The sequence below is a fragment of the Gorilla gorilla genome, chromosome 2, assembly GCF_029281585.2.
Source record: "Gorilla gorilla gorilla isolate KB3781 chromosome 2, NHGRI_mGorGor1-v2.1_pri, whole genome shotgun sequence".
Taxonomy (NCBI): Eukaryota; Metazoa; Chordata; class Mammalia; order Primates; family Hominidae; genus Gorilla; species Gorilla gorilla.
Genome location: NC_086017.1, coordinates 162,086,030 through 162,102,589, shown reverse-complemented (window position 1 = coordinate 162,102,589; position 16,560 = coordinate 162,086,030). Strand labels below are relative to the sequence as shown.

Sequence of the window (16,560 nt, the reverse complement as noted above, 5' to 3'; positions counted from 1 at the left end):
GGTGTGGTGACTCACACCTGTAATCCCGGCACTGTGGGAGGCCGAGGTGGGCAGATCACTTGAGGCCAGGAGTTCAAGACTAGCCTGGTCAACATGGTGAAACCCTGTCTCTACTAAAAATACAAAAATTAGCTGGGCTTGGTGGTGCATGTTTGTAATCCTAGCTACTTGAGAGGCTGAGGTGGGAGTATCACTTGAACTCCAGAGGTGGAGGCTGCAGTGGGCTCCACCCGCTGCCTGGGTGACAGAGCTAGACTCCATCTCAAAGAAAAAATAAGTACTTGAAACATAGCAAATGTTTTAGAATTATTGGCTTTTTTTTTCTTATTACTTGCATTATTGCTGTTTGAAGAAGTTTGGTGATAATGGAGAGAAAAGGGCAATTAGGGGTCTGGGATGATTTAAGGATGAGGAGACCGAGACACATTGACTCATAGAGTGAAGAAATCAAAGATAAGAGAATGAAAGAAAGGGAGGGTAATTCTGAACACACAGACAAAGTTATGTTACTAATGTGGCATCGGCTGTGTGTTGTAATAAATAACTCCCTTTCACTTGTCAATAGCTAATCAAATACTTTCTGGAGACCAGAAGTGACTTGCTGGATCAATGACAACTCCTCCACAGATCAAAATGTTCAAATCCTTTTTCTGTGTTGTAATCCTAAATCTAAAAGAACAGAGAGACCAAGCAAATCTACCTCCCAACATCATTAAAGTGACAACTCTCAATATTTATTTGAATGGTCTGCTCTCAGCTTCAACCAAGGAAAAGTCATATTAGTGTTGGTCAGAAAACAGAAGGGTATTATGAGAGTTCTGGCTGGTCATTACAGACTCGGGGATTTTTGATTAAAAGAAGAAGAAGAAGAAGAAACCTGATAAAGTGTAAATATAGCATGCGGGGATTAGTGTCCTGCTGGGTCATGTTCTCACAACAGTGAGAATTTCAGAGATTTCATAAGAATTAAACTGCTCCACATGACAATTTATTTTACCTTCTGGCTTTTCCAGGAGGCAAATCAGTGCAACTTCTTTCTGCATTTGTTTCAATTTGGTAACAACCCTCAATTTTAGGACAGGCTAAACCTAGCCACCCTATCAGAGATGATGAAGTAGCCATCTTTTTAACAGGTGGGGAGATGAATGGAATCAGGGTTTGTTTGTTTGTTTGTTTGTTTAATAACTGCTAGTAAAAACCAAGTCAATAGCTGACTGAGTGTAAGGGAGGCTCCAGAAGGCAGGTTATTGTAGTATAGATGTGACTCGACTTATGATGATGTTACTTCCCGATAAATCCGTCATAAGTTGAAATATCGTTAAATTGAAAATGCTTTTAATACACCTAATCTACCGAACATCATAGCTTAGCTCAGCCTACGTTAAATGTGTTCATTGCCTACAGCTGAGCCAAATCACCTGGCAACACAGGACACTGTAGAGTATCGGTTGCTGGCCCTTGTGATGCTGTGACTGACTGGGAGCTGCGCTTGGTGCCTCTACCCAGCATTGAGAGTTTCTTATCGCTTATTACTAGCCTGGGAAAAGATCAAAATTCAAAACTCAAAGTGCGGTTTCTACCGAATGCTTATAACTTTCAGACCATCATGATGTTGAAAAATCGAACCATCGCAGGTTGGGATCCATCCTATAAGACGAGCTACACTGCCGGAAGTGTAAGACTGCTATGCTGCCGGAAGATGGGGCATAGTGGACAACTGCAAGTCCTGACAACAGGAGGTCAGCATCTGCGACCTTTAACATCCACATTGACACTACCACAGTCTTCCAAACAGAGCTGATGATATAGTTTGGATGTCGTCCCTGCCCAAATCTCATGTTGAATCGTAATCCCCAGTGTTGGAGGTGGGGCCTGGTGGGAGGTGATTGGATCATGGGGGCAGAGTTCTTATGAATGGTTTAGCACGGTCCCCCCTTGGTACTGTATAGTGAGTGCGTTCTCATGCGATCTGGTTGTTTAAAAGTGTGTGGCACCTCCCCTCTCTCTCTTTCTCCTACTCTGGCCATGTGAAGTGTTGGCTCCCGCTTTGCCTTCCACCATGATTGTTAAACTCCCAGAGGTCTCCCTAGAAGCTAATGCTGCCACGTACAGCCTGGAGAACTGTGAGCCAATTAAACCTCATCTCTTTTTAAATTACCCAGTCTCAGGCCGGGCGCGGTGACTGACACCTGTAATCTCAGCACTTTGGGAGGCTCAGGCAGGCAGATGATTTGAGGTCAGGAGTTCGAGACCAGCCTGGCCAACATGGTGAAACCCCATCTCTACCGAAAATATAAAAATTAGCCAGGCATGGTGGCGGGTGCCTGTAATCCCAGCTACTTGGGATGCTGAGGCAAGAGAATCGCTTGAACCTGGGAGTCAGAGGTTGCAGAGAGCCAAAATGGAGCCACTGTACTCCAGCCTGGGCAATGGAGTGAGACCCTGTCTCAAAAAATATATATATATTACCCAGTCTCAGGTATTTCTTTACCTGAGACTATGAGAGCTATAATATAGCTGAAGAATTTTATTTTATTTTTAAAAAACTTTTACGTTTGGGGGGTACCTGTAAAACTTTGTTACATAGGTAAACTCCTGTCATGAGGATTTGTTGTACAGATTCTTTTCTGCTTCTCTCCCTCCTCCCACCCTCCATCCTCAAGAAGACCCCAGTGTCTGTTGTTTCCTTCTTTGTGCTCATAAGTTCTCATCATGTAGCTCCCATGTATAAGTGAGAACATGCAGTATTTGGTTTTCTGTCCCTGTGTTAGTTTGCTAAGGATGATAGCCGCCAACTCCATCTATCTTCCTGCAAAAGACATGATCTCATTCATTTTTATTGCTGCATAGTATTCCATGGTGTATATATACCACATTTTCCTTATCCATTTATGGATATCCTAAATTTATCAATTTAGGTTGATTCTGTGTCTTCAGAATTGTGAATAGTGCTGCAATGAACATTCGTGTGCTTGTGTCTTTATAGTAGAATGATTTCTATTCTTCTGGTAGTAATGGGATTGCTGGGTCAAATGGTCGTTCTGCTTTTAGCTCTTTGCAGAATCACCATACTGCTTTCCACAGTGGTTGAACTAATTTACACTCCCACTAACAGTGTATAAGTGTTCCTTTTCTCTGCAACCTTGCCAGCCTCTGTTATGTTTTGACTTTTTAATAAAAACCATTCTAATTAGTGTGATGGTATTTCATTGTTGTTTTGATTTGCATTTCTCTAATGATCAGTGATGTTGAGCTTTTTTTCATGTTTGTTGGCTGCAGGTACATCTTCTTTTGAAAAGTGTCTGCTCATGTCCTTTGCCCACTTTTTAATGGGGTTGTTTTTCTCTTGTAAATTTAAGTTCCTCATAGATGCTGGGTATTAGACCTTTGTCAGATGTATAGCTTGCAAATATTTTCTCCCACTCTGTATGTTGTCTGCTTACTCTTTTGATAGTTTCTTTTACCATGCAGAAGCTCCTAAGTTTAATTATATCCCATTTGTCAATTTTTTGCTTTTGTTGCAATTGCTTTTGGTGTCTTTGTCGTGAAATCTTTGCCAGGTCCTATGTCCAGAATGATATTGCCTAGGTTGTCTTCTAGGGTTTTTATAGTTTTGGGTTTTACATTTAAATCTTTAATCCATTTTGAGTTGATTTTTGTATTTGGTTTAAGGAAGGGGTACAGTTTCAATATTCTGCATATGGCTAGCCAGTTATCCCAGCATTATTTATTGAGTAGGGAGTATCTCCTCCGTTGCTTGTTTTTCCCAGGTTTGTTGAAGATCAGATGGTTGTAGGTGTGTGGCCTTATTTTGGGGCTCTCTATCCTGTTCATTTGGTCTATGTGCCTGTTTTTGTACCAGTACCATTCTGTTTTGGTTACTGTAGCCCTATAGCATATTTCAAAGTTGGGTAACATGATGCCTCCAGCTTTGTTCTTTTTGCTTAGAATTACCTTGGCCATTTGGGCTCTTTTTGGTACCATATGAAGTTTAAAATAGTTTTTTTTCTAGTTATGTGAAGAATGTCGTTGGTAATTTGATAGGAATAACATGTAATGATATTGATTCTTCCTATCCATGAGCATGGGATGTTTTTCCATTTGTTTGTGTCTTCTCTGATTTCTTCAAGCAGTGTTTTGTAACTCATGTTGTAGAGATTATTCACCTCCTTGCTTAGCTGTATTCCTAGCTATTGTATTCTTTCTGTAGTAGTTGTGAATGGGGTTGCTTTTCTGACTTGGCTCTCAGCTTGGTATTGTTGATGTATAGGGATGCTAGTGATTTTTTGTATCCTGAGACTTTGCTGAAGTTATTAATCAGCTGAAGGAGCTTTTGGGCTGAGACTATGGGTTTTTTTAGATATAGAATCATGTTCTCTGCAAACAGATTTAGTTTGACTTCCTCTCTTCCTACTTGGATGCCCTTTATTTCTTTCTCTTGCCTGATTTCCCTGGCCAAGACTTCCAGTACCATGTTGAATAGGCGTGGTGAGACAGGGCATTCTTGTCTTGTGCCAGTTTTCAGGGAGAATGCTTCCACCTTTTGCCCATTCAGTATGATGTTTGTGGTGGTTTGTCATATATGGCTGTTATTATTTTGAGGTATGTTCCTTTAATACCTAGTTTATTGACAGTTTTTAACATGAAGCAGTGTTTAATTTTATTAAAAGTCTTTTCTGCCTCTGTTGAGATAGTCATGTGGCTTTTGTCTTTAGTTCTGTTTATGTGATGAATCACATTTGTTGATTTCCTTATGTTGAACCAACCTTGCATCCCAGGGATGAAGTCTACTTGATTGTGGTGGTTTAGCTTTTTGATGTACTACTGGATTCAGTTTGCAAGTATTTTGTTGAGGATTTTTGCATTGATGTTCATCACGGATATTGGCCTGAAGTTTCTTTTTTTGTTGTGTCTCTGCCAGGTTTTGTTATCAGAATGATGCTGGCCTCCTAGAATGAGTTGGGGAGGAGTTCCTCCTCCTCAATTTTTTTGGAATAGGTTCTGTAGGAATGGTACCAGCTCTTCCTTATACATCTGGTAGAGTTTGGCTGTGAAGCCATCAGGTCCTGGGATTTTTTAGTTGGTAAGATATTTATTACTGATTCCCTAAATAGACCAATAATGATTTTAGAAGTGGGGTCAGTTTTTTCCTGGTCCAGCCTTGGGAAGGTGTATGTATCCAGGAATTTATTTAGCTCTTCTAGGTTTTCTAGTTTGTGTGCATATGGGTGTTCATAGTAGTTTCTGATGGTTGTTTTTATTCCCATGGGGTCAGTGGTAACATTCTCTTCATCATTTCTAATTGTGTTTATTTGAATCCTCTCTCTTCTCTTCTTTATTAGGCTAGCTAGTGGCCTATCTATCTTATTAATTTTTTCAAAAAACCAGCTCCTGGATTTCTTGATCTTTTGAATGGTTTTTCATGTATCAATCCTTCAGTTCAGCTCTGATTTTGGTTATTTCTTGTCTTGTGCTAGCTTTGGGGTTGACTTGTTCTTGCTTCTCTAATTCTTTCAGTTCTGATGTTAGTTTGTTAATTTGAGATCTAACTTTTTGATGTGGACATTTAGTGCTATAAATTTAACTCTTAACACTGCCTTAGCTGTATCCCAGAGAGTCTGGTATGTTGTATCTTTGTTCTCATTAGTTTGAAAAAACTTCTTGATTTCTGTCTTAATTTCATTATTTATCCAAAGTCATTCAGGAACATGTTGTTTAATTTCCATGTAATTGCATGGTTTTGAGCAATTTTCTTAGTCTTGACTTCTATTTTTATTGTACCGTGGTCTGAGGGTGTTTGATATGACTTTGGTTCTTTTGCATTTGCTGAGGATTGTTTTATGTCCAATTATGTGGTTGATTTCAGAGTATGTGCCATGTGGTGATGAGAAGAATGTATATTCTGTTGGTTTTGGGTACAGAGTTCTGTAGAGGTCTATTATATCCATTTGGTCCAATGTTGAGTTCAGATCCTGAATATCTTTGCTAATTTTCTGCCTCCATGATCTAATACTGTCAGTGAAGCACTGAAGTCTCCTACTACTATTGTGTGGGAGTCTATGTCTCTTTATAGGTCTCTAAGAACTTGCTTTATGAATCTGGGTACTTCTGTGTTGGATGCATATATATTTGGGATAGTTAGATCTTCTTGCTGAATTGAACCCTTTACCATTACGTAATGCCCTTCTTTGTCTTTTTTTTCTTTGTTGGTTTGAAGTCTTCTTTGTCTGAAATTAGGATTGCAACCCCTGCTTTTTTCTGTTTTCTGTTTGCTTGGTAGATTTTCCTCCATCCCTTTATTTTGGACCTATGGGTGTCCTTACATATTTTATCTTTATCTATCCATCCAGCCATCCAGCCATCCATTCATCCGTATCATTTTTAACCAATAAGGACTTTTAAAAGCGCAACCACAACACCATTAACATAACCAATAAAATCTATAACAATGATAAAATATCATCTAATACTCAGTCCATGTCCAATTTTCCCTCGCTATCTCAAAATCGTCTTCTTAGAAATGTTCTGTTCAAATGAGAACATATGGACAGAGGAAGGCGAACCTCACACTCTGGGGACTGTTGTGGGGTGGGGGGAGAGGGGAGGGATAGCATTGGGAGATATACCTAATGCTAGATGACGAGTTAGTGGGTGCAGCACACCAGCATGGCACATGTATATATATGTAACTAACCTGCACATTGTGCACATGTACCCTAAAACTTAAAGTATAATAATAAAAAATAAAAATAAAAAAATAAAAAGTGAAAAAAGAAAAAAAAAAAGAAATGGTCTGTTCAAATCACAAACCAGATTCAGAAACAATAGCCATACATTACATTTTATTAATATGTCTCTTAAATTTCTTTTAATCTATTACAGTCATTGGAATTTTTATGTCTTCATTTATCCTTCCAATTATTAAAAAAAGTATTTTTGTATTCATTGAATAGACAATGCTTGCAGAAAAGTAAAAAAAAAAAAAATTTAGTACAAAAAGGTACATAGTGAGCTGTTCCTTAGTCTCCCTTCCCAGAAGCAATGTTACCACTTTTGTACAAATAGTCTCTGCCTAGACACACATGCCAGTCCCTAAGGTGGCTGTAACAAGGTGGTTGAGAGTGAGAACATGAATTCAAATTCCTATTATGCCACTCACTAAGTATAAATCTTGGGCATGGTACACGCCTCTGTGCCTCAGTTTTTAATAATGGTACCTATCTCATAGGGCTGTTGAGAGAATTAAATCAGATAAGTGCTTAAATAACTATTAATATTTATTATTATTCACATTCCCTTTTGGCTTTGTTCCCAAATAGCAGAGTGGTGCACATATGTCTTCATTTATTTGGCTTGTTTTTTCACCTCACATCACATTTTGATGAATAATTCCATACATGTTGTTATAGATTTGCTTCATTCTTTGTAATCATTGACTAACATTCCATTGTATGAATATGCTACTGCTAAACATGTACGTTATTTCCAACCTCTTATTATCAAGAAATGCTGCAATGAATATCCTTGTAATACTTTAGTGGATTCATGTGCAAAAATATTCATAGGATAAAATCCTGAAAGTTAAATTGCTGAGCTAAAGGGTATGTGCATTTTAATGCTTTATAGATTGCCCAGGAGATTATAACAATTTACACTCCCAAGAAAAATGCACAAGGGTCCCCATTTCCCCATACCCTAGCTAACACAGGATATTGCTAAATGTTTTCATATTTGTAAACATGATATATTGAAAATGGTATCTCATAGTTTTAATGTGCGTTTTTCTGATTGTGAGAAGATAAAGGAAATGTAGTGCAACTAAACATCAGCAGTCAAATGACCTGGCCATGACTCCTGAGTGAGGGCATTGGTAAACACCATCAGGATCCAAACACCTCTGTATTTACGAAGAGGATGCTCCCTATTGGATAGCACTAAGCTTATTTCATGTATGTATATATGTAGTTAGTTAATTACATCCAGCAGTGGCAAAGGGCTTGTTCTGACCCAATGAAACTTTCTCTCCCGGCCCCCTTCCAGCATGTGGTCAGGAGTAGAGTGTTGTGGCCATGAGGCATGCATTTGTACAGATGACTACTTACTCCTCCTTGAAACATTTTTTTTTTCCATTTGCTTCCCTGCTGTCTCACTCATGGGTCTGCTCCTAATTCACAAACTACTCTTTTCCCAGTCTTCTTGGTTGGGTTTTCTCCTCTTCTGTGCTTGTAGACATGGGGGAGCCCCAGGGCTTCTCTCTTGAACTACAGCTTCTCCCTGGGTTCATCTCCTTGGGATGTCTGTTCCAATGGGTTTAAATACTAGGGCTAGGACTAGGGAGAGGTCATTGAGGCACCTAGCACATAAAGTTTAAGGAAACATTCTTTATCAGGCCCATGCAAGTGCAGGACTGGCCCTGGAGGGTGACTACCACCTTACCTTTTCCACCCTAGGCACCTTGTTTGCCTTACCCTAGCCCCAGCCCTCTTTAACAACCCAGTCTTCTCCCTGGACCTCCAGAAACATAAATCCTATTTGACATTTCTACTTGGAGGTTTTAAGGTAACTCAAATGTAAAATATCTAAGACAGAACTCTTGCATCACTTCCCATCCTGGGGCCCAAGCCTGTCTCTTCTACTAGTCTATCTCAGTTAACAGCATCACCATTTATTCAGTTGCTCAGGACAAAAAATTTGAAGTAATCCTTGACTCTTCTTTTTTTTTTTTTTTTGAGACGGATTCTCACTCTGTTGCCCAGGCTGGAGTGCAGTGGTGGGACCTTGGCTCACTGCAACCTCTGCCTCCTGGGTTCAAGCAATTCTCCTGCCTCAGCCTTCTGACCTCGTGATCCACTCGCCTTGGCCTCCCAAAGTGCTGGGATTACAGGCGTGAGCCACCGCACCCGGCCTGGATTCTTTTTTTTTTTTAACAAGTCCTATCTTCCATCTCCAAAATGTATCCCAAATCTGACAACCTCTCCCACTGTAGGCCAGCCCCCATCTCTCACCTCTGAAAATAGCCTCCCTTAGATCTCTGGACATTTGTCCTTCCCCACCCCCTTGTGATCACTAGTCAGCATTCAGAATGATCTTTTAATATTATGAAGGAGACTGTGTTCCTCTCCTACTTAAAACTCTCTAGTGGCTTCCTAATAAATTTAGAATAAAAAGCCAACTCCTCGCCATGGTCAACAGGCCAGGATCCAGTGGGTACAACAATCTGATCCCAGCACAATAATCCCACTTCTGCCTCCCCACCATTCACCAGGCTCCACTGCACTGGCTCATTCCTGCCTCAGTTGTGCTTCTTTTCCCTGGAAAGTTCTTTCTGTAGATCTTTAAAGGGTGATTTCCTTCTCAACATTCAGGTGTCAGCTCGTTTCACTTTCCTGACCACGCCCATCCACTCAGAGATCACTCAAAATCCCATTACCCTATTTTATTTCTCCATCATATGTATCACTATCTGAAACTATCTTGTTGTTGATGCAGGCTATTTTCTTGACCCCTTCATGGGACTCCCAACAGGGGTACCCCATTTACTCAGCCTGCCCTGCTCAACCTCTTGCAGGAGGGAGCACACAAGTGAACGAGTGCAGGAACCAGCTGGCTGCTTTAGTGCTGTGAGGAGTAAACTCCATGCAGGCCCTGCAGCAGCAACCAGGTAGGGGTGCCTGCAACCCCAGGGCCCCAGAGGGTGTGTTACAATGCTCTCGTAGCTCTGCCATCTGTGGACAGCAGTGTGTTGTCAGCTCAGTGGGCCCTTTGCTTCATCATGTAGGGTGGCTGCCCTCTGCCAGTGAGGGCAAAGGGCCAGGGTGACAGTCTTTTTGGGTACCCACAATTTGTGCATCCTGAATTCTTGTTTGATGCCCAAGAAGAATGGGGTCACACAGATGAACTGAAGGATGGTGAATGCAGAGAATTAGCAATGAAAGTGGCTCTCAGCAGAGAGAGAAGCTGAAAAGGGAATGGGAAGGGCAGGTCACTCTCCCCTGAAGTCAAGTCACATCTCTCCAATGTCCAGCCACCATCTCTGAAGTCAAGTTTCCTCTCTCTGATGTCCAGCCACTTCTCCTCTCTACTGGCTGAGTCTGGGGTATTTATAGGCAGAGGATAGGTGGTGGGGCAGGCCATACATAATTTTGGAAAAGGCAACATTCTATTGGTAAAAAGACATTATTCATAAAGAACCAATTGGGAAAGAGCGGGCACACAGGGATGGAAGTTCTCACTTTGGGCTGCAGGTTTCAGGCTTTTCAGCTCAAAAGTGAGGTTTTTCCAGGGACCTGCCCCGTCTGCCTAAAATTTCTACACTTCTGTCATTGATACCGCTGGATAACAGCTCTCCTATAAAGTTCAGGGGCTTAAAACAAAAATTTACTAATTCACCCAGACAGTTCTTGATAGGGTCTCTCCTAACTGTTGCAGTTACATAGCAACTGGGTTGGAGTCATCTTTTCTGGGCTTGACATCCAGGGCAGCTTCTTCCCTTGTGTGTCTGGTGCCTCAGTGCTCCTCCAGGCAGCCTTTCTCTCCAGAAGAGTAACCTGGACTTCTTGGCAACTCAAGCTTCCAAAAGAAAAAAAAGCAGAGACTGCTGGTTCTCTTATCAAACAGGCCTGGAACTGGCACAATGTACTTCTGCTGCCATATTCAGGAGGTCAAAGCAATCAAAGGCCAATCCAAGTTCAAAGGCATTGGAGAAAAAATTATACCTCTTAAATGAGAAGTGACACGTGCGTAAAAGGGGGAAAAGCATTGATTGTGGCCATTTTTGGAGATAAGCTATCACGTTTATTTGTTTGTTTGCTAATGGTCTGTCTTCTCCCATTAGGTTATAAGCTCTGTGAGACAACAGGAATCTTGTCCATCTTGTTTTATGGCTCTACTTCCAACACCTAGAATAATGCCTGGCACATAGTAGGTGCTCAGTGAATAACTTAAGCACTTGATACATGTTTGGGGAACTAAAATGAACAGAATTAAACTTCTCCAGATTGGTCCTGCCAGATTTGCTGATGCCAAGCATGCTGATGCCTCACCAGATGAAAGAAGCCCTAAAATGTAGGGTTTCGCTTTCTCTGCAAACAAGAAAAACTTGCCCTGAACACAAAATCTAGAAATAGATTTGGCGTGTTTTCTACATTGAAATATTTCCCATAGTACCAGAAATTATTTTCCCACAGCTTTGTGCTACATTAAAATATTGAAGTTGACTGAAAATATCTCCATTCTTTAATCTTGGTGTAGACTAGAAACAATTTTTTTGTAACAAAGTAAATATGAAAACTTCCTAATATTTGAACTCCCCAGATATCCCCAGATATCTCCAGATATCTCCAAACTTAAAATATCATTGCAAGTTAAGATAGATTTTTTTAAATGACTACCAAGAAAGGTCATTAAAGGCTTGGTTATTAAAATGTACAGATTTGGGTTATAAAGCCAGCACTTATTTGTTTAAACCATTACATATGACCAAGCACAGAAAATAAATTACCTCAAATCTCCTCTTTGCTAATTTTTACTGGTAAACTCTATAAAATGATCCTATCTTTAAACCTTTTTGTAAACCCCTTATAAATTAGTAAGTGAGAATGTATTCATCAGAAGGATTTTAGTGATGTTTGAAATTAAAAAAGAGAGATTTGATTTTTAAAATTATACTTGCAGACTACTGCTAATGAAACTTCTTCTAACCCTAGTTTTGTCTTATCTTCAGTTTTTCCAGATTTGCTCAAAGCAATCCCAGTGAGCATCCACGTCAATGTCATTCTCTTCTCTGCCATCCTTATTGTGTTAACCATGGTGGGGACAGCCTTCTTCATGTACAATGCTTTTGGAAAACCTTTTGAAACTCTGCATGGTCCCCTAGGGTTGTACCTTTTGAGCTTCATTTCAGGTAAGTACAAAATTCTACCTCTGAAGACAAATGTGCTTTTCAATATGTCAAAAAGACCGTCTACCTAAATATAAAGTTATAATCTTAACATATATACATGGATGCACACTGTAGTATTATACATAATAACAAAAAGTGTGGAAATACCACACTTGCTCAACAGTAGGGAATTCAATAAATACTTTATGGACATCTATATGAATAACTGTGATGCTGACATTAAATTATATTTTTGAAGATGTAATCAAGAGGATAAACGCTTGTCTCAAAAAGTTACATGGGAAAAGCAGTATGTAAACTTATATAAAAATTGTGAACCTAATTTGATTATATATATAAAATATAGAGAATATACATATAAAATACATATATGTATATATGGGGGCTATATATATATATGAAAGAGATAGATACATGATAGATAGATAGATAGATAGATAGATAGATAGATAGATAGATAGACAGACAGACAATACAGACTCCAATCTGTTGGCCATGGTTGTCTCTGACCCATGACACTATGGGGGACTTTTATTTTTGCTCATACTTTTCAATATTTCTTAGTGTTCAATAATGTGCTATTATTTATACATAATAATAAAAATAAATAAATGGCATCAAAAAAGAGTAAAGGGCCAGTGTTCCACCCGCATATGAGCAGCCATATTCAAGCCTGTAGACACTCTGTGTAGCCTAATGCTAGGTGTATCTGGGCAAGGATAAACTCTAAAGCCAGAAATTAGTTCATCAATAAACATGTGCTACTCAATAGCTAGGGCTGATGGAAAAGAATATAAAACCCAGTTTGTGCCAAATGGTGCTTACTATCTGCAAGTGGGAGAAGGAGAAAGACGAGAAAATGAAAAATGTGTGTATAATTTATATGTAGCTGTTCTGTAGGAGATCTCTGACTTCACCCCATTCTAACTTTGCAAAAAGATCCAACACTTTGTCAGATTCCTGGGAGGCAAGTAATTTTATTGATGGTTTCATGGAGGGATACAGAACGATAACAACTCACACAAAGCAAACAATGTAATGAAAATCTCTATTCGACTGTTTCTTTTTCTCCTGAAGTTGCCCTTTGGCTGCCAGCTACCAGGCACCAGGCTCAAGGTACTTTCTTGCTCTTGACACTACTCCCTTCTCTCACACAATTCAACCCCAGCCACAAATGTGTATAGATCTCTCTCTCTATAAAACAAAGCCCTGTAGTTAACAGGAGGTCACTCGCAGTGTAGCCTCTGTTCATTGTTACTTGTGCACACTGCTTAGGGTCTCACCCCATCCACATTCTGCTAATCACATTATTCACCCATCCAATGTAGATCTCTCCAGTGGAGATTCTGCTAATATTTTCTTTAGATTTGTCACAAGTATATAATACAGTTTTAAATTGTACAGATGATTATCCTATAACAGAAGAGTCTAAGCCTTTTACATCTTTGTATCTCTAACAAAAGCATTCAGCATGAAGCTCTGTACACAGTGGACAATTCAATACGAATTTGCTGACTTGAAACAGCAAGCCTAGAAAGGAGATATTAACTTGGTCACTTAGACAGAACAGGTTTCAGCAATCAGAATTCAGATGAGATGGAACTGGTAGAACAGGCACTTTGAAGCAATAGGACATGAGCCAGTGAGGAGAGGGATGGAATATCATAAACAAAGGCCAAGGGCTTTACAATCAGAGCTGAAGAGCCAAGAGCACAGGCTCAGGGTGTGGGCAGACTGAGCGAGAAAGTGATTCAATCACATGTGAAAGTCCAGATGAGAAGAGAGAGTTGGGATTACTTCTGCTCACCAAACATCCAAAACCAAACTGGTGGATCCGGGTGGTGTGCTGTTTTACTGATGACCATTACACACAATTTTAACAGAAGGAATGTAAAGCAGTGGTTCTCAAACTGGAGTTCCCAGATGAGCAGCGTCTGCATCATCTGGAAACCTGATAAAGCAGCAAATTCTCAGGCCCTACCCCAGACCCACTGAATCAGAAACTTGGGGGTCGGGGGGAGGATGGCCATCTGTATTTTAACAATCTCCCTTCAGGAGATTCTGAGGCTGGCTCAAGTTTGAACTACAGGTAGTTGGTTCAACAGGTGTTGGTGGACTGACAAACAAAAAGGAGACTCCGAGGTAACTCCAAGATGGTAATGTCAGAAAGCAGCTGCCACCCCTAGGGCTTGGGGGAACCAACAAAAGAGTTTGGCATTGCCAGAACCTAGAAGCTTGAGGAGAGGCCCCAGAGTATTGTGTCTCAGACCTTGAGGACTTGGCACTGGGACACCATGAGGGGTTTCTGGGTGTGGGAAAGGGCTGGAAACTCCCCAGTTGCTGCCACCAGGGAGAACTACAAGTGAAGTGGAAGGTGTGGGCCTTTCTCCCTTTTCTTTTCTTGTCTTCTCTCTCCCCCTGGTGCTCATGTTTGACAGAAAACAGCTGAAAAGGCAGAACTAGTTTGGGGAGTCTTGACCTGGCATCATAAAGCAGAGAAAAGCAAAGCTGGAGTGAAGGTGAGACACAACAGCTCATTAGCAGCACAGCCGTCTAGCGCTCCAGCTTCTGAATGAAATTCTGAAGAACAGCGCACTTGGAAGACAAATTATTTGACAGTTCTGACAGACGACCAAACTACCAGCATTTGAAAAGCAAGATGACTCAGAGAATACAGAATTTAATCCAAATCCCAGATCCTATCTCTGCCTTTGGCCAGGCCTAATGCAAGGAGAACCTGAGCACACAAATATATGCAGGAATGATCAGGACCTGTGCCTGCATTCTATTCTGTCTCACCCACCTTCAAATTTGCTGTGAAAGCATGGGCTCAATAAAGGTTTGTGAATCAGGGAAGGAAGAGAAGGGGAGAAAGGAAGGGAAGGAGCCAGCTCCAGATCTGTGTCTTGCAGAGGATAAAGGCCAGTGTTTTTAGATCACCCAGTGTTTTTCTAAGCCCCTAATACTTATTTTTAAATATCAAAATGTTCAATAACTCAAAAAAAAACTGTTACGACAATAAAACACGTTTAAGGGTCAGATGGACTGGCAGTTTGTGACCTCTGGGGATAAACAGGTCACTTTGGAATCACAGACTTCCTCATTCCCCTTAAATCTCATATGGTACCCAGAAGCCCTTGGAACTTTGGAAGGTGTTTATTCACAGTTGTAATGTCCATGCAGACCCTGGCTCTAAGACCCAATTGTGTAAGGGTAGGTTTGTAGCCCTTATCCCAAACATTCTAAATGTGAGCCAATGCGTCACACACTCAGAGGCCAGAGACTGTATTGGGGTCCTTTATTTCACGTACGAGTCACATTCCATTAAGAGACCCCAGAAGTCAGCTCTCTTCCACTGACTGGTTCTCCTCCCTTGTTTCTCTTGCCAGTGTGTGCTGCCCAGGTGGCAGTGCTCACCATCAGCAGAGAAGAAAAATGCTTTCCTCCTTGGACCTCTTTTCTCTTTTTCTCCTCCCTACTCACATTCAGGTTCCCTAAGCTTCCCCGCTCCTTGTGCTGAAGTCATTCTATGGTCATTTCTTCAACTGTCTACTTCCCTGCTGGATGGGCACCCAAGAGTTGGCATCCTGGGGCATGTAGAAAGGGGAAAGGGAAGGGAAGGGAAAAGAAGTCCTCCCAATTGTCTATCTGGACCTTTCCACACTGCCCACAGTACTGCTATGGGCATCTCCTTATGTCTCCTGATGTAGTGCATGCCAGACCCTGCAGGTAGAAAAGGAAAGAAAGCAACCCATTGGACCAGGCCAGCAAAGGCTTCAGTCACACAGCTGGCTCATACTTATGGCTTCATATTCTGTTGCCTCCTGAACCAGACATTTCTTCCACTCTCATAACCTCCAGTTTAGCTCGTATTCCTCAGCATTCTCCATGTAATATTGTTGCATGAAACCCATGCAAGTCAGCCAATTTGCTTTTTCTCATCTTGTCATTTATAAATTGATGCTGAGAAGTCTTTTTCCCAAGGTAGGATTTTAGTAATACCTTCTTCATCCCCCATAGTTCATTTTGGGCAGTGATTCTCTTCTTTGACTGTACATTAGAATCATCTGAAGAACTTTCTAAAACTACTGATCTCAGGTCTCACACAACACTAATTAAATTATAGTCTCTGGGGGGGTAGGGCTTGGGCACTGCTATTTTACCTTAAGCTCTCTGGAGTCATTCTAATTTGTAGCCAGTGCTAAGGGTTGCAATATAAGTGAATATATTTCACGTATTTGTCAAACATTGACTGAGTGCCCATTATGTGCCAGCCATTATAATAGGCACTGGTGATCCCATAGTGAATCAGGCACACAATGCTGTCTTCACGGAGCTTGTTGTCTAGTGGGAGAGTCAAACAAAAGTGTATATCAATAATTAAGTGATTACAGATTGCAATAATTACAATAAGGGTGATAAACAGGTTGCTATAATATGCAATGGTATTGCCTTTCACCAGACATTTCTTAAAGAGGTAAATCATCTATCAGACACCTTTTAAAAATCTCATCTAATTTCAAAAGTGTACATAAATAATTAAGTGATTACAGTTTGCAATAATTACAATGAGGGTGATAAACAAGTTGCTATGAAAGAGAAAGATAGCAGAGATCTGGCTTTGAGATGGTGGTCAGGGAAGACTGCTCCAATAGCTG

General features: G+C 40.6%; 1 protein-coding gene across 3 annotated transcripts in view; it reads left to right on the top strand.

Annotated features, from left to right (window-relative positions):
- The window catches only part of CLRN1 (clarin 1), a 46,523-nt gene that overhangs the window by 19,195 nt on the left and 10,768 nt on the right, over positions 1-16,560 (top strand). The window contains exons 2-3 of one of the 3 annotated variants that reach the window (XM_063704294.1): positions 9,490-9,661; positions 11,723-11,855. In XM_063704294.1, coding sequence (XP_063560364.1) covers positions 9,490-9,661; positions 11,723-11,855 — 305 coding nt within the window. Of the gene's footprint in view, positions 1-9,244; positions 9,662-11,722; positions 11,903-16,560 lie in introns of those variants that run through there. The other 2 variants (XM_019023113.3, XM_004037848.5) reach the window with 2 other exon arrangements.